Source organism: Lissotriton helveticus, chromosome 1_2 (assembly GCF_964261635.1).
Source record: "Lissotriton helveticus chromosome 1_2, aLisHel1.1, whole genome shotgun sequence".
Taxonomy (NCBI): domain Eukaryota; kingdom Metazoa; phylum Chordata; class Amphibia; order Caudata; family Salamandridae; genus Lissotriton; species Lissotriton helveticus.
Window position 1 is genome coordinate 360,861,690 of NC_136058.1, and position 18,243 is coordinate 360,879,932.

Genomic DNA, 18,243 nt, shown 5'->3' on the forward strand with positions numbered 1-18,243 from the left:
TGAAACAATTAAAAATGTGCAGTCAATACATAGCTTGAAAAAAGGTACAATAGAAAAACACCAACTTACAGAACACTACATTAAAAACAAATATTTACATACGCCTTAATCACATAATGTAACCTTGGTTCCTAGTTTGGAAGGAAACCCCAAGAAACACAGTATATACCAGAAAGGACAATCTCTAATTAATTATTCTAAATTATGAGATTATATATATCTCATCACGCAGATACGAAGGAATACAGAGTCTGCACCTTCATGGAATCTAAATAACAACCAGTGTCGACATATTTAAAAAAACATATATAGTCTGTCCATTGCTTCCTAAAGTCTTACATTGATCTCCAGTTTCCGACCACCAAAAACATAAATTGTATGAAAAAGAAAAAGAAAAAGAAAAAGAAAAAGAAAGAAAGAAAGAAAGAATAAGACAGAAGGGGGGAAGAAAGGCAAGGGAAAGCAATTGTGTTTTGCATTTTGGAGACTATGGAAGTGGCCACAAAACAAAGTCCTCACCCAGAAATGCCCCATTAAATATATAGTTCTCACCTATTAAAGTGAATGAGCAAATCCGCTGTGTTTAACTTGTCCTAAAGTTGTTGCGATCGTTTCAAAGACGAGAATTTCAATTTTGACATTACAATAGTAAGTCACATTGCTAGCAATAGAGTGCACCTCCGTTCTGTGAACGAAAGGAACTAATTATAATAAAGTTTCTTTATACCATTATTATTTAAGATCCGAACATTTAAATTGACCATGGTTCATACAAGTTATAAATCCCTTGGGGATATTTATGGTCAAGGTTGGATATCAACCGTATCGCCTCCGTATCGCCGGTCCATCGCGGGCGGCCATCTTCCTAGGAGTCCTCTCCCCGGCAGAACCTGTGGCAGCGGTCTAGCTCGGGGAGTGACGCGCTCCTATAAAAACACCATGCCTTTTCTGACGCGCAGCGGTCACGCGTGGCGGGTGCGCCTTAGGCGCGCCAAAGGTAAGCCAAATGTCAGCCCGTCTGCGCCCGTCCGTGCCTCGGCCGTGACGGACGCAGGATGGGCTGCCTTACAGCCTCGGAATGTGGCTAGTGCCACGTTTATGTACTCTAGGGAGCAGCTGCTATCTTTGCGCTCTGCAGGGTGTCCGAATGTCGGTGGTGATGTGGGGAATTGTCCATGGCTTACCCCTTGTTTGATCTGCGGTTTTTGCTGTGTGGAAACACTCCCTGGCCCCTCACCCCCGAAGCCGGCCTCTCATGTTTTCTCCGCTGCCTTAGTTAACGCGCGCTCGATGGGCAAACATGCGGCGGACATTTTTGAGCTTCTTGCTGACAGCTCGCTCGACTTTTTGTTTGTGACGGAAACTTGGCTCACGGCGGCCAGTGCTCCGGATGTCGAGTTAGCTGTCCCCCGAGGCTACAAAATATATAGGAGGGATAGAGCTCTAGGAAGAGTTGGGGATGTCGCAATTATTCTGAGAGATTCACTGACCCTTCAGGTAGATCCCCCGGTAATCTTAGGTGATGGCGAAGTGTTGAATTTCTCTGTGGTCCTTTCCCCTCACTTCACTCTTGGGGGTACCCTAATATATAGGCCTCTGGGATCGGCTGGTTCGTTTCTTACGGCTTTGATGGATTTTATTGCCCCGCGAGCCCTTAGATTCCCTCATTTTTTACTTCTGGGTGACTTCAACATTCATGTCGAGGAAGCTGATCTTCCAGAAAGTAAAAGCTTGCATGATTTCCTGGACCTAGCGCACTTGTCTCAGTGGGTCTCTTTACCCACGCATTCGGGAGGGCACACCCTGGATGTGATTTGCTCCAATTTTTCTCTCCAGATTGATGTCCCTCAAGTTTTGACGTGGTCAGACCATCAGCTGATCAGATTTGCATGATCAACTTTGGGTGTTCCCACTGGGAGGGCTAAATCAGTCTGCGCAAGAAAAATTAATAATGAGACTCTGGCTGCCACCCTGATTGAGTGTCGGCCCGCGCTGTGCAGTGATCTTACCACAGCGGTGTGGTCCTTCAACGATTGGATGGAGGCGGGTGTTTCGGTCTCCTCTAAAGGGAGGTGTGGCAGATTGCGATCCACTCCCTCTAAACCTTGGTTTTCCCCGGAGCTGCGTGTTCACAAGCAGACCTGTAAAAAACTCGAGCGGGCTTGGCGTCAATTCTATTGCCCTTTGGCCAAGGAAATTCTACGTAGAGAACAGAGAAGTTACTACGCTGGTATTAAAAGGGCCAAAGGTGTCTATTATGCCAATCGAATTGCTAAAGCCAACAATAGCAGCCGAGAGATTTTCTCAATTGTGAATAGCTTTCTTGCCCCTTGCGCTGAGCAGCGGATAGTTCCAGCTTCAAAGGCCTGGTGCGAGAGTTTGTCCAGGTTCTTTGAGGACAAAATAGCGGCTATTCAGCTAAATTTTGCTGCTATCAGCCTATCAGATGCCACGCAGGATTTTTCTCTTCCTTTGAGGGTTCCATCGGCCAGGTTGACGGAGTTCGTCCCTCCTACAACTACAGACACCCTTGCTGTGATCAAATCTTTGAAATCTGGATCACCATCCGACCCATGTCCGGCAAGGGTGTTGGCAGCTGTTGCCGATGTAGTTGTTCAGGAGGTGACACACTTAGTCGGTCTTTCTTTTAAATCAGCCACTGTGCCTCCAGAGTGGAAACAGGCTAAGCTCCTGCCTCTGCTCAAAAAGGCCGGGGCTGACCCTGCTGTGCTGACCAACTATCGGCCTATTTCATTGCTTCCTGCTTTGGCTAAAATAGGCGAGAAATTGGCTTTCCAGCAGCTCAATGAGTTTGTGGAAAGATCCAGAGCTCTTCACGAGGCCCAATCCGGGTTCCGTGCTGCTCACAGCACGGAGTCGGCACTGGTGGAGATTTCGGAAGCAGTCAGGGAATGTTTGGACGGAGGCGGCAGAGCGGCTCTAATTTTATTGGACCTCTCTGCCGCGTTCGACACGGTACCCCACCAACGTCTCCTTGCCCGGCTCGCCGACATTGGAGTCAATAATCTCGCATTAGATTGGCTGAGCTCATTTTTGACGTCTAGATCTCAGCAGGTATGGCTCCCTCCTTTTTCATCATCGGCTAGACCTCTCAGGACTTTGAGCCCTCTGCTTTTTAATGTTTATCTGACCCCCCTGATTGTCTTAGCCGAACATTTGGGAGCCAAAATTATAGCATACGCCGATGACACGCAGCTGTTGTTCACCTGGCCGGGGGAGACTCTGGACACAGAGCAGATTCAGAACTGTCTGTCCTCAGTTTTCAATTGGTTAGCGTCATCCCAATTGAAATGCAATGAGGATAAGACTGAGATTCTGCTCTACGGCCAGTTCCCCCCTGATTTTAGGGACCTACTGTGGCCGGCCGGCTTCCCCATGCCTTGTGCCTCGAACACCCTGGCCAAGAACCTTGGGGTTTGGTTTGGGGAAGATCTCCGATTTGAGGGGCATATTAAGAAGCTAACTGGAGGCTGCTTTGGGACCTTGAAGTCCCTTAGAAAGTTTTTTCCCTATTTGCCCGCCTCGGCTCGTGAGTCAGTCGCGAGAGCTTTGATCCTCTCGCGCCTGGACTATGCCAATGCTCTGCTTAGTGGCTCTCCGGCCTACCTGGTAAAGCGGCTCCAGGTTGTCCAGAACGCTACCGCCAGATTGCTGGGGAATATCTCCAGGCAGATTAGCGTCAGGAATTACCTGGAGAGCCTGCATTGGTTGCCGGTGCCGCATAGGATTACTTTTAAAATTCTAACTCTGGCTCATAAAGCCATCAATGGGCGGGGCCCCGCCTATCTGAAGAAACAATTCATTCGGTACTCCCCCAACCGTGAATTGCGTTCAGCAGCTCAACATCTGTTGCAGGTTCCTCGCTTCCGGCGTGTCCGGTTGGGAGGGCAGTCTGTGGCGGTGAAGGCCGCTTCTGCTTGGAACGCGCTCCCTTGTTCTTTGCGTGGCATTGCTGACTTTACTGCTTTTTAAAAAGCGCTAAAAACTCATCTGTTTAGATTGGCGGTCTAGTTTTTTTTTTTTTTGGTCGGATTAGGGTTTGTTGTCAAAAAAAAAAGTCAAAAGATTTTATTTGTTTGGTACTCTACTGAGGACCACAAATATTATAAACACAATTTGTTACACTTTAGTATAATATCAGGAAAATTTTTAAAAATTTATAAAAATGATAGCATACAAATTCATTGGGGGGATGTTTGCACAGAAATAGCATTTCTTTTGTGGTTAAAATTCTACATTTCCGATATATGGGGACCAGATATCTTAACCGTGCTATTACTACTTTAGCATTTGGGCATATAAATAGAAGGTGCTCAATGGTCTGATTGCCCCCCTGACAGAGGGTACATAAAGGTGATCCACCTGGAGACCATTTAAATGTGACTGATGACACAGGTAGGATACCTAAACGTAACAGTGTAATTGCCCTCCTTGCGCCGTGTGAAAGAGAGAACTCAAGGTAAAGCTGTGCCTGCTTATATTCCAATGACTCAACATATAATTTGTATAAGGATAATTTGTTACAATGTTGATAATCAAGTTCGTAACTCAATTTAGGTGTAAAACATTTAAAAAAAAGTTTAAGTTGTGATGGAGACCAGGTTAACAAGAGTTCAGTACTAATTTTAGCACGTCTTTCATATTTCTGAAGAATGTTAAGTTTGAGGCGTCTCGGTCAAAAGTCTCGATCTTTAACAAAGTTCGTAATGATTTTCCTTTAGCGTGGAGAAGATTGTAGGAACTAGTGATCGAAAATTCGAGTCTTATTGCTTGGACCGGTGTGGATTCAGAGACCTTCAGAATTTTCTTTAATATTTTCCCTTCCTTTATATCCATATAGGACCACTGTTTTATTGGAATATATTCAGTGGCATAGGATAAAACTGGAGGAATCTTTGATCTGTATACTTTTAGCAATGTAGAGAAATGCCTGTTCCCAGTGGCCGAATACAGTCTTAAAAGAGCCCCAGCATGTATTTCAGATTTCTTTGTTAGATGGTTAATTTGCTTAGTATTTTGCAAGTTCTTTGTGAAAATCCTTCCGAGGTAGGTATATTCCTCCACCTCTTCAACTTTTTCTCCGCCTAGCTTCCAACAATACTTGCAACTTTGTTTCCTACCAGAGAAAGATACAATTTTAGTTTTATTTAAGTTGGAGATTAAGTAATTGTCTTTTGAATATTTGTGTAGGATGTCAAGAAGTATTTGTAAACCAAAAGGCGTGAGGTCCAGCATCACGATATCATCAGCGTATAACAAGGAGTGTATACTTTGTGCGGCGAGCTTTGGAGGCAAGCTATTACCTTGTTGCAGATGGAAGGGCAGGTCGCTGAGATACAATGAAAATAATAACGGCGCTAAAAGGCATCCTTGTTTAAGGCCGTTCATCGTGTGGATTACTTTAGTCAGATCTTTTTCATGCCCCATTTGGACTTGACACCATGTCGTGGTATGGAGATTTATAACAACCTGGAGTAGTTGATCAGGGATACCTAACCTCCTCAGCTTGTTCCAGAGAGTCGGTCTATCAACTCGATCGAAAGCAGTTGAATAGTCGATAAATGCTGCGTATATTGTCTGAGATCTGCCTGCAGTATATTTATCTAGGATGGTCTGAAGTGTTGCTGTGTTATCTATGACAGAATGGTTGGATCGAAAACCTGCCTGAAACATTGGTATTAAACCCTGCGAAAAAGCCCAGGCTTTTAGTCTGTCCAGTACTTCTGCGGCAAAGATTTTCCCGGTAGTGTCCATCAACGCTATTTGCCGATAGTTGCCGGCTACATTTTTGTTCCCCTTTTTGTGAATGGGAATGATGATGCTTCCCTGCCATGACTTGGGTATTTTTCCGGTTTTCATTAGGTAATTAAAAAGGGGGGAGAGCATCTGGCTCCATTTTTTGGGATCTGTTTGAAGGACCTTGATGGGTATTTGGTCCGGGCCTGAAGCTCCCGTGATCCTAGCTTTTCGAATATGCGTGGCAATGGAGATTGCAGAGATGTTACTGATGTTAGTGGAGTTCTTGACCAAATTGGTTTCGGGATCCTTTTTTTTCAGGTACGATGGAATTTGTTTTGTATAAGTCACTCAAATAAGTTTCCCAGTCCTGGGGTGAGACTGGGATAGCTTGGAGTTTCTTTTTTGATCCAGTCATTTTGGCAATTAAGGACCAATATTTGCGTTGATTATGTTGGTTAGCTGCTATTTGAATATCTACCCAGTTACGATCCTGTACCGTTTTTTTTGGGTTATTTTTCTCTCTTCATACTTGGTTTTTTAGTCTATTAATTTCAGCTTTAGTTGATATTGAGATATCCAAGTGTTGGGCTCTGATGAGTTTATTCAGTTTTTTTGCGATATGCGAATTCCGGTTTTTGTTGGTTTTATTGTTTTTACTTTCTCCTGTTGTAGTCAGTTGTGAATGGTTAGAGAACACGTGCTTGATGTTTTTGACTGTATTTTCAAAATCCTTTATTGGGTCATCAGAATATTTGATAGTGAGGAGTTGTGTATATTCAACCAGTGCAGTTATTTTGTCCAATGTGGATGAGTTCCAATAGATCCGCCTCTGGTTGATATTTACTTCAGTTGTAGTGTTTTGGAATATTATCTTACTTGTAAGAGAAGGAATGGCCCTCCAGAGGGTTGAAAAGTGTAAAAGAGCGTGATCGCTCTCATCTGTAAAATTTATTTGTAGATTCGTGACTGTCTCCGTGAGGTCCATTCTGCAAATTATATAATCAATAGTTGAGGAAGTACTGTTTCCCCGTCTGGTATAAGATGCCGGTATATCTCCTTGCATGCTACCGTTCAAAATTGTCCCATTTAAACTTGGCAGAAAAGATAGTAAAGACCTGCCTCTCTTATCTGATTTATTTCCCTTACGAAATATTGGGATGGACATTTCCACTGCTTCTTCTTGGTATAATTTTACCCATTTTCCAATTTCGGTGTTAGAGATTTTTCCGTTCAGATCTCCCATAATTACAAATGGCGTGTTATATCGATGATCTAATATTCGAATAATAGATTCCATTATATCCTCGAACAGGGCGTCTTGGGTATTACCTGGAGGGGCGTATATGTTGAATAACAGCATTGCCTTTTGGGAAGCTGTATTATGTATTTTCACTGCCACCATGATGCATTGAAGGTTTTTTGATTTGGTTTCAACGATTTCTTGGGACCATAAATATTCCTCTCTTAATAAGATTGCCAAGCAGCCCTTTGCGTGGCCCCGATTGGATTCTTTTGCAGGGATGTCATAAACATAATATCCTTGCTGAATGAAAGATTTTGTTGCCCAAGTTTCCTGTAGGGCCAGGATGTCGGGTTGATTTTTGGTTGCTTCGATCATTTTATTATGAGTTATCCCAGCCATATTCCATGAGGTGATCTCCAAGCCATTACTAAACAGTGTATTGGTAAAAGTTAGTAGATTTTTTGCTGTTTAGCGTTTCCGCTATCCAGGCCCAAGATTTAGTTGTTTTTTTGGATTCGCTTTCTCCTGAGTCATTCAATCAATCAATCAATCAATCATGGACATTTATATAGCGCACTACTTACCCGGAGGGTCTCAAGGCGCTTGGGGGGGGGGGGGTGCTGCTACTGCTCGAACAGCCAGGTCTTGAGCTTCTTCCTGAAGGAAAGGTGGTCTTGGGTCAGGCGCAGGTCGGTCGGGAGGGAGTTCCAGGTCTTGGCGGCCAGGTGGGAGAAGGACCTTCCTCCTGTTGTCGATCTTCGGATGCGGGGGACGGCGGCGAGGGCGTGACTGGCTGATCGGAGGTGGCGTTTGGGAGCGTAGAAGTTGATGCGGTTGTTGAGGTAGCTCGGGCCTTGGTCGTGTACGGCTTTGTGTGCGTGGGTGAGGAGACGGAAGGTGATTCTCTTGTTGACGGGGAGCCAGTGCAGGTCTCTCAGATGTCCGGAGATGTGGCTGCGTCGGGGGATGTCGAGGATGAGTCTGGCTGAGGCGTTCTGGATCCGCTGGAGTCTCTTCTGGAGCTTGGCGGTGGTTCCGGCGTAGAGGGCGTTGCCGTAGTCCAGTCGGCTGGTGACGAGGGCCTGGGTGACCGTCTTCCTGGTCTCGGTGGGGATCCACCGGAAGATCTTTCGTAGCATACGCAGGATGTTGAAGCATGACGAGGAGACGGCGTTGACTTGTCTGGTCATGGAGAGGGAGGAGTCCAGGATGAAGCCCAGGTTGCGTGCGTGGTCTGTCGGTGTGGGTGCGGTGCCCAGGGCGGGGGGCCACCAGGAGTCGTCCCAGGCGGAGGGCGAGGAGCCCAGGATGCGGACTTCCGTCTTGTCTGAGTTCAGTTTCAGGAGGCTGGTCGTCATCCATTCGGCTACATCTTTCATCCCTTCGTGAAGGTTGGCTCTGGAAGCGGCGGGGTCGTTGGTCAGTGAGAGGATCAGCTGGGTGTCATCGGCGTAGGAGATGATGTTCAGGTTGTGTTGGCGTGCGATGGGCGCGAGGGGTCTCATGTAGACGTTGAAGAGGGTGGGGCTCAGCGAGGATCCTTGAGGGACGCCGCAGATGACTTCGGTGGCCTCTGACTTGTACGGTGGTAGACGGACTCTCTGTGTTCTTCCGTCGAGGAAGGAGACGATCCATTCCAGTGCCTTCTCTTGAATTCCGACGTTGCTGAGGCGCTGCACTAGGGTGCGGTGGCAGACAGTGTCGAATGCCGCGGAGAGGTCTAGGAGGATGAGGGCCGCTGTTTCTCCGTTGTCCATCAGGGCTCGGATGTCATCGGTGGCAGCGATGAGGGCGGTCTCGGTGCTGTGGTTGGCTCGGAAGCCAGACTGTGAGGGGTCGAGGGATCCATTCGCCTCGAGGAAGGCGGCCAGCTGTTTGTTGACGGTCTTCTCGATTACTTTGGCTGGAAACGGGAGGAGCGAGATGGGGCGGTAGTTCTTGAGTTCGGTGGGGTCCGCTGTTGGTTTCTTTAGTAGAGCGCTGAGTTCGGCGTGCTTCCAGCTCTCCGGGAAGGTGGCGGTGTCGAAGGAGGTGTTGATGATGTCCCGCAGGTGGGGTGCGATGACAGTGTCGGCCTTGTTGAAGACGTGGTGAGGGCAGGGGTCGGTCGGAGATCCGGAGTGGATGGAGTTCATCATGTGGACGGTGTCATCGGTGCTGATCGGAGTCCAGGCGCGGAGGGTGGTGGTGGGTGGCGTTGCTGCGGTCGCTGTGTGCGATGGTGTGACTGCTGAAGCTGTTGTGTATGTCCGCGATCTTGTTGTGGAAGTAGGAGGCGAGGGAGTTGCAGAGGTCTTGCGATGGGGTGATGTCGTTGTTTCCGGCGTTGGGGTTGGAGAGCTCTTTCACGATGTTGAAGAGTTCCTTGCAGTTGTGTGCGTTGTTGTCCAGTCGGTCCTTGAATGCAGTTTTCTTGGTGGCGCGGATCAGTTGGTGGTGCTTCCGGGTGGCAAGCTTGAGGGTGGTCATGTTGTCCGGTGTTGGTTCCCTTCTCCAGACTTTCTCGAGGGCTCGGCAGTTCTTCTTGGAGCTCTTGAGTTCGTCGGTGAACCATGGGGCTTTCTTGCTGCCGGGTCTGCTGGGCGGGGTCCTCAGAGGGGCGAGTTCGTCCGCGCAGTTGCTGATCCACTTCGTGAGGTTGTCGGCGGCCTGGCTGGGGTTCGCTGAGCTGGCGGGAGGGTGCTGACTCAGGGAAGCGGCGAGCTGGTCGGCTGTGATCTTGTTCCAGCTTCTTCGGGCAACCTGTTGCTGGTGGTGGTGGGTCGTCGTTCTTCTGAAGGTGAAGTGGACGCAGCTGTGGTCCGTCCAGTGGAGTCCTGTGGCGTGGCTGAAGGCGATGTCTTTGCTGGATGAGAAGACGGCGTCGAGTGTGTGTCCGGCGAGGTGGGTGCGGGTGGTCACCAGTTGCTTGAGTCCCAGGTTTGCGAGGTTTTCCAGCACGGTGGTGGTGTTGCGGTCGTCGTTGTTCTCCAGGTGGAAGTTGAGGTCCCCGAGGAGGATGTAGTCGGCTGAGGGGAGGGCGAGCGGGCTGATGAAGTCGGCGATGTCCTCGCTGAATTGTGTGCGTGGTCCCGGGGGTCTGTAGATGAGGGTGCCTCTGAGGGTGGTCTTGGGGTTGACGTGGATCTGGAAGTGCAGGTGTTCGGCGGGTGCGATGGTGTCGTCGGTGTTGGTCGTGATGCGGATGGTGTTCCTGTGAATGATGGCGATGCCTCCTCCTGTCTGGTTGACGCGGTCTCTCCGGATGATCTTGTAGCCGTCCGGGATGGCGATGGCGATGTCGGGTGCTGAGGAGGCGTTCATCCAGGTTTCCGTGAGGAAGGCGACGTCTGGGGCTGTGGTGTCGAGCAGGTTCCAGAGCTCGACGGCGTGTCTGTGGACGGAGCGGGTGTTGAGCAGGATGCACTTCAGGTGGCTGCTGCTGGAGTTCGGCTGGGTGGGTGCTGGTGCAGTGCAGGTCCGGGTGCAGGAGAACTTGCAGGCCTGGCAGATGAAGGGTCCGTGGGTGCGTCTCGGGGTGGCTCGGTAGCATCCAGGGGTTCGGTCGGCGTTGAGTGCGTTGAGGGTGGCGGCGTCGTACGTCCGGCGGGTGGGCTGGGGTCTGCGGGGGCCAGGGGTCCTGGCACTGGGCGCGGTCCAGGCGCGGACGGGCGCAGACGGGCTTACCTTTGGCGCACCTTCGGCGCTCAATCGGTGCTCCCGCTGCGCGCGTCCGCTGCGCGGTCGCTGAGGGGGCGTCATAAGAGGGGAGCAGGGAGGGCAGGTCCGCTGGGAGGCGGGAAGGGGTTAACCAATCGTGTGGCGGGGGCGGGGGCGCGGGAACGGGACCGGCAGAGCGGGCGGCCCAGCGGCGGCTGGGGCGCTGCTGGCGGCGTCGGCGAAGGAACTCTGTCAGCAGGTAAGCAGGGGCTGCAGTGGCAGGCGCGGAGAGGAGCAGGGGGGCGACCAGGCCAGAGGCGCAGTGGTCGCTCCCTAGAAGCAGGCGAGGTCCCCTTAAGAGGGGAGCAGGGAGGGCGGGTCCGCTGGGAGGCGGGAAGGGGTTAACCAATCGTGTGGCGGGGGGGCGGGGCCGCAGGCAGGAGGCGCGGGAACGGGACCGGCAGAGCGGGCGGCCCAGCGGCGGCTGGGGCGCTGCTGGCGGCGTCGGCGAAGGAACTCCGTCAGCAGGTAAGGAGGGGCTGCAGTGGCAGGCGCGGAGAGGGCGAAGGAACTCTGTCAGCAGGTAAGCAGGGGCTGCAGTGGCAGGCGCGGAGAGTCATGGCTCCATACTACTCGTTCACCATTGTTCACTTCGATTATTATTGTGTCATTTCCTATACCGTTAAATCCCGACTCTTCCAGATTGGTGGTGTTTTTGTACTGATGTTTACTCAATGTATCTGTGAGTAAACTGAAAAGACCATTGTATCCTTTATTAGATTTATTTTTCCTTGGTTCTGGCTTTTCAATTACGTCATACCCGCTTTTGTGTAGTATTTCCTTGTCTCTGAGAATTATCCCGGGTAGTACTGTTGACCAGAAAGATATCACCGCTAGTTTGTTATTATCTTTTATGGGGAAGAGCACCAAGTCTATTTCATAACTTGTGATAGATTTTAGAGATGGTATTTGTTGGAGTATGTTCATTATTCTACCTCGATTTAGTGGCGTGTTGTCAGTGGGAAATAGTTCTTCAATCATTAAATGCTTTGACATTGGTCCCTCCTTGGAGCTACGTATCCTGTCATCATCTTCACTTGTTTCATTAACTTTCAACCCTGTTTTAATGTTTAATGTATGGGGATAATATTCCTCAGCTTTTGGGTTCAGAGATTTCTCATTCAATATGGTTTTAGTAACTCTGGTTCCCCCTAATGTGGGGGTATTGAGAATTGTTAAGGACTCTTCGCGCATTTCGCTTTTTAGAGGAGTAGTTGATTTTTGAAATTTAAGTTTGCGCACTTGTTTTTTGTGAATTCTTCTTTGAGGCTTTCTCCTCCTTTTTTTCGTCCCTACTTCATTAGTATCTTTAATTTTGGAGATCTTTACCACGTGATCTACTACTGCGGGTGCGTTTTTGAAGGTGATATCCGTGGAGTCTTTCTCGCACCCGGTTTTATGTGGAACTGTTTCTTTGATAGAATTCGAAAATATAGAATATAGTTTCGGAGTTTTCGGTGTTACTTCTTTGAAGAGTTTCTTCAGTGAATATATAGTAGAGGATTTGTGTTTTTTCTAGGAACCTTTGTTTTTCTTTCTATTATTATTACTTCAGAGGTTTGAGCACTTGTATCACATTTACTCTGAATTTGTTTATTTTGATTGAAGTTAGTTAAGTGACCTTCCTGATATTGCACCATGTCTGATTCTTGTTGTTTTATTGGTACTTCCACTGATTCTTTTTTCCTTTTTTCTTCTAATAAAAATTTTAGAATACCAATTTGTACATCATGGGTATCATCTGAGTTAGCTAGAATTTGACCTAAAAAGGTAAGGACTGATTCTAAAATGTCCTGCAAAGTAAAAAGAGCTTTTGACAAAGGTGTTACCGTATTTGCAGAATGTGTATTGGGAAAAAAAGTGTCAGGGAAGGAATCAAGTAATGGATCGTGCTCTGATGATTTTTCCGGAGAACTAGTGGGTAATTTGTCGATACATAGGAATAGATCTGATTTATTGTTTGGTGATTTTGTGTCAATACCAACGGGATCCTCAGTACAAACTTGACTTCCTGAAGTATTAATCGGAGTTAAGGTTGTTAGATGCAATTCCTTTTGTTCTGGAATTAGTGCATCCTCTGATGATGGTATAGTTTTTATAATGTCTTCAAGATGTGCGTCACTTAAGTTTTGAGTGGAATGGTGGATTGGAGAGGAGAGATGTTTTTCCTCCTTAGTTTCCATATGGTCGAGGATATTACCTTCTTCCAAGGCGAGAGTAGGTGATAGTTTTTTTGGTGATAGGGCAGAGAAGTACTTGCTTATTGCGGGAGTCTGGATTATCTGACCGTGTTTTATTAATTTCTCTGTGGATTTCCTAACTGCTTCCTCGGTACCCATACGTTTCATAAATATTGTACGTGATCGTAACTTTTTTAGTGCCATATACGTAACTAGAGTCCTCCTATTGAATATGAATTTGACTCCTTCTCAGATAAATTGATTGTGAGGTGTTCGTTTGGGAGCTATATTGAAGTTTTTAGGAAACGAAGGTTTTAGATTTCACGGAGAAGAATAACAACTCCGAGCTCCTATTTCCGTTCCTTTACTTAGTGGTCCAATAGAATAACTCCACTACATACCTTATAGGATCAGTACCTGATACCCGGTTGCCGGAGGTCTGGAAGGAAAATGTAAGTGGGGTGGCCCGTCCCGTCCTTGTACGTCCCCGGACGGCCACAGACGGCCCGCCCTTAGCCCGGGCTTCGCCCCGTGCTCCGACCCGCGCGCGTACCGCGATGCGCGTTGCAGGTTTTAATTAAGTAATGTGTCGGGTTGTAGGGGCGTGGCACTGGGAGGGGGCGCGGCTCACGCGGGAAGAGGACCAGCTGAAGGTGTTGTATGCTGGTCCTCGCAGTCCCGGGGCCGGCGCCTCTCCCTCCTCTGCGGCCACAGGGGTGTTACAGCCAAGTCAGACAACAGCTTTCAATAATGAAGGGCTACTCCAGTAGCAGACGATAAACGAAGCAGGCAACAGCAGCGTCTATTCACGAGCGGCTCCCGCGAAGCGGGGGCCGCGAGAAGTTATCGGCTCTTGGTTGGGGGCGTGGCACTGGGAGGGGGCGCGGCTCACGCGGGAAGAGGACCAGCTGAAGGTGTTGTATGCTGGTTCTCGCAGTCCCGGGGCCGGCGCCTCTCCCTCCTCTGCGGTCACAGGGGTGTTACAGCCAAGTCAGACAACAGCTTTCAATAATGAAGGGCTACTCCAGTAGCAGACGATAAACGAAGCAGGCAACAGCAGCGTCTATTCACGAGCGGCTCCCGTGAAGCGGGGGCCGCGAGAAGTTATCGGCTCTTGGTTGGGGGCGTGGCACTGGGAGGGGGCGCGGCTCACGCGGGAAGAGGACCAGCTGAAGGTGTTGTATGCTGGTCCTCGCAGTCCCGGGGCCGGCGCCTCTCCCTCCTCTGCGGCCACAGGGGTGTTACAGCCAAGTCAGACAACAGCTTTCAATAATGAAGGGCTACTCCAGTAGCAGACGATAAACGAAGCAGGCAACAGCAGCGTCTATTCACGAGCGGCTCCTGCGAAGCGGGGGCCGCGAGAAGTTATCGGCTCTTGGTTGGGGGCGTGGCACTGGGAGGGGGCGCGGCTCACACGGGAAGAGGACCAGCTGAAGGTGTTGCATGCTGGTCCTCGCAGTCCCGGGGCCGGCTCCTCTCCCTCCTCTGCGGCCACAGGGGTGTTACAGCCAAGTCAGACAACAGCTTTCAATAATGAAGGGCTACTCCAGTAGCAGACGATAAACGAAGCAGGCAACAGCAGCGTCTATTCACGAGCGGCCGTGTCGCGGATGAAACAAATCGCAAGCCGAGCCGCGGGGCTAGCTAGGATATTTAAACCAAGGAACTACCACGGCTCGGCTTGCGATTTGTTTCATCCGCGACACGGCGAATTATTCGGTGAGTGGGAAGGAGGGGCCTGGGGGGTTTCCCTTTGAGATCTCCCAGCTCAATACCCGGGTCTTTGATATACACATATCTATGTATGTTGGTTTTGGGATCTACTTTGGTTGTCCCGCTGCCAACAGTATTGCTTTATGAAGATTCACGTTTCTTCCTCTCCCCGCCCCCCACCTTTTTTCCTTCACCATTTTATCTACATCCATGGGTGGCATAGATTGATCCTAATGGGTGCTCCCTTTTGTTTTTTGTTTGCTCTCGACCTTTGCGTCAGAACGGGCGGCCAAGGATTTTTGGTGGGACCCTCTCCAAGTTATTAAGCGTTTGGGACCAAACCAGTTACTCTGATTGGGTGAGGTAAGACTCTCTCGCTTTTTATACAGAGGCGATACGGTTGATATCCAACCCTGACCATAAATATCCCCAAGGGATTTATAACTTGTGTGAACCATGGTCAATTTAAATGTTCGGATCTTAAATAATAATGGTATAAAGAAACTTTATTATAATTAGTTCCTTTTGTTCACAGAACGCAGGTGCACTCTATTGCTAGCAAAGTGATTTACTATTGTAATGTCAAAATTGAAATTCTCATCTTTGAAACGATCGCAACAACTTTAGGACAAGTTAAACACAGCGGATTTGCTCATTCACTTTAATAGGTGAGAACTATATATTTAATGGAGCATTTCTGGGTGGGGACTTGGTTTTGTGGCCACTTCCATAGTCTCCAAAATGCAAAACACAAATGCTTTCCCTTCCCTTTCTCCCCCCCCTTCTGTCTTATTCTTTCTTTCTTTCTTTCTTTTTCTTTTTCTTTTTCATACAATTTATGTTATTGGTGGTCGGAAATAGGAGATCAATGTAAGACTTTAGGGAGCAATGGACAGACTATATATGTTTTTTTAAATATGTCGACACTGGTTGTTATTTAGAATCCATGAAGGTGCAGACTCTGTGTTCCTTCGTATCTGCGTGATGAGATATATATATATAATCTCATAATTTAGAATAATTAATTAGAGATTGTCCTTTCTGGTATTTACTGTGTTTCTTGGGGTTTCCTTCCAAACTAGGAACCACTATTACATTATGTGATTAAGGCGTATGTAAATATTTGTTTTTAATGTAGTGTTTTGTAAGTTGGTGTTTTTCTATTGTACCTTTTTTCAAGCTGTGTATTGATTGCACATTTTTAATTGTTTCAGCCCTGACGAAGTTCAATGTGAACGAAACGCGTTGGCTGAGGAGTCTGTTTTTATGAAAATTAAATAAAATAAAAGAACTTTTGGAATAAGATCTGGAGCTTTCGAGTACTCCTTTTGGTGCACCGTCCCTATATACCTGAATTTAAACTTACCTGCTTTTATCCAGGCCCTGAATTAGGTCCCTGTCTGGAGACAGTGGAGAATGCGCACTGCGCTTTTACGCATCCGTGCATCCGTTCTATTATGCAGATTAATAGAGTGCACTATTACCTGGGAAGGTATCCTAGGATGTGTGAGCAAAGCGAAATCTAAAGCCTAGTAGGATTACTTGAAAAGCCAGGTCTTCAGCTTCTGGAAGAAATCAAGAAGTAACGCGCAGGCTCGTATGTGTAGTTCTTGGTCGTAGAAGTGACATAGCAGAAGGCTTGATGCCGGATTTGGTATGCTGTATGAGCGGAATGTGAGAAAGTAAGAGTCCAGCCGAGTGGAGTTGTCTGGAAGGCTTGTGAAAGCAGATGTGATTGTTGAGGTATTCTGAGCCAGTGTTATGTAGTGCCTTGAAAGTGTGGGTGAGGAGTTTGAATTGTGCTCGTTTGTGAGTGAGGAGCCAGTGGAGCTCCTGTAGGTGTGGTGTAATGTGAGTGCGGCATGGGAGGTGGAAGTGATTCTGGTTCTGAATTCTGAACAGTCCACAGCCTTCTGGTTAGCTTTTTGTTGATCCCAGCATAGACGGTGTTCCAATAGTCCAGCTGGCTTGTGACCAGGGTGTGCATGAGGGTTTTACAGATGCTGATTGGGAGCCATTTGAACATCTTCCTCAATATCTACAGGGTATGGAAACATGACTCAGTGACGGCGTTGACTTGGGCAGTCATTTCAAGTTTGTTGTTGACGTTCCCGAGGTTCTTGGTGTGGTGGTGGCGGGAGTGGGTGTTTGCCTTCTTCTGTGTGGCTCGTGTCCTCTGCAGAAAGCCCTTCACTGCATTACAGAGAGAGTGTTGTCACTTCCGTGCATACCTCATCTCTCTATCAGTGCATTGAAAGGAAAAACTTGCAAATAGGTCTCTGTAATATTGTGGGTACCAAAGCAATATTTCTCTCTTGATACGCCTTATTTTGGTTTAATTCCACACCAGTATTCTTTCTTTCAGGAATATAGTCATCTTTTTCGGAATAGGGGAATTACCATAGCATAGGTTCACTTCCCATCATTATACAAGGAGACTAAATAAGGTAACGTGCACCATCACTTACCCCCATAGATTTTGTTTCTCCCTTAGTGACCTTTTGTAAATGTGCAGGTTGACTCACTGTTGCCCTCTGGTGGTTTGCAGTAGAGTTGGTCGTTGGGATATACTGTGTCATCACAAACACTCCGTTTCCTGCCGGTGTAGTTGCCATTGTCTATTCCAAGCTATGTGGAAAGAACAGAAAATACTTTTGTAGATATCACCATACCATTCTATTTCTTTCTGCAAGACTACTTTAAAGAATTTGGCGGGATACAAATGAAATAGGGTCACCATACATGATAGCATTTTAGAAGAGGAAAAAGAGATTTTTTTTAAAGAATTGGGAGAATGTATTTATCGTATTGAAGTATTTTGAAGCAGAAGCAATATTAGGTGGGAGACAGCCCAAATTAAGCTATTTTTGTCTTACAAAATCATGAGTCCCCCCCCCTGAATTGGGTCTGGTGCCATGTATGGATCACGTGAACAAGCAGGCTATTTGTTTATATTTCCTTGTTGATTACTTTATTGATGTCTTTAATTATTTATGTGGAAGCACTATGCCTCCCGTTAACCTCTGCGAGCTGGAGGCAAGCCAGTGTCCAATTAGACAGGGTGAGCTAAACTCACTGCTTCTAGCTCTCATTTCCTTTTGTACAGCTATGCACACACCTGGCTCTCTCCATCTAGGCTCTTTCTTATCTCTTGCTCTTGCCCAATGTTAACTCCCCCTCCTGCCTCCTCTCAAACATCTCTCAGTCCCTAAGGCATGCTTATCACTGATTGCCTCCTCTTCCCTCTAACTTTCCTCTGCCCCTATGTAGTTACCTACCTCCCCAACTCTCCCACTCTGAAACAGTTGATTCCTCACCTAAACCACCTGTGCTACTCCTTCCCAATGTTTCTTTCTCCAAAACATTTCTTTCCCCCTAGCTGTACCTCTGTGTTTTCATTCCTGGACCTATGTCCACATCTCCCTAATGCCCTACCCCAGCAATACTACTATGAGGCTTCTCCTGCACCATCCAAATCTCTAAAATGTTTCCTTTGGCTAGAGCCTGGGGCACCCCCTGGTATCACTTGATGCCCCCCTAGGGGGCCCGTCTCCCAGTTTGAATACCCCTGCTTTAGGGCATGAGTTACAGTTACTTGAGATATATAAAACTGGTGAATTTCAGATGTTGTTCTAGTTTATAACATTA

The 18,243-nt window shown here is 47.7% G+C and overlaps 1 protein-coding gene across 3 annotated transcripts in view; it reads right to left on the minus strand.

The window, feature by feature from the left end:
• LOC144805445 (membrane-spanning 4-domains subfamily A member 4A-like) overlaps positions 1-18,243 on the minus strand; it is a 134,712-nt gene that overhangs the window by 71,709 nt on the left and 44,760 nt on the right. For 2 of the 3 annotated variants that reach the window (XM_078672010.1, XM_078672005.1), the window contains exon 2: positions 17,064-17,223. In XM_078672010.1, coding sequence (XP_078528136.1) covers positions 17,064-17,210 — 147 coding nt within the window. In that variant the 5' untranslated portion in view covers positions 17,211-17,223. Of the gene's footprint in view, positions 1-17,063; positions 17,272-18,243 lie in introns of all 3 variants that reach the window. The other variant, XM_078671999.1, reaches the window with a different exon arrangement.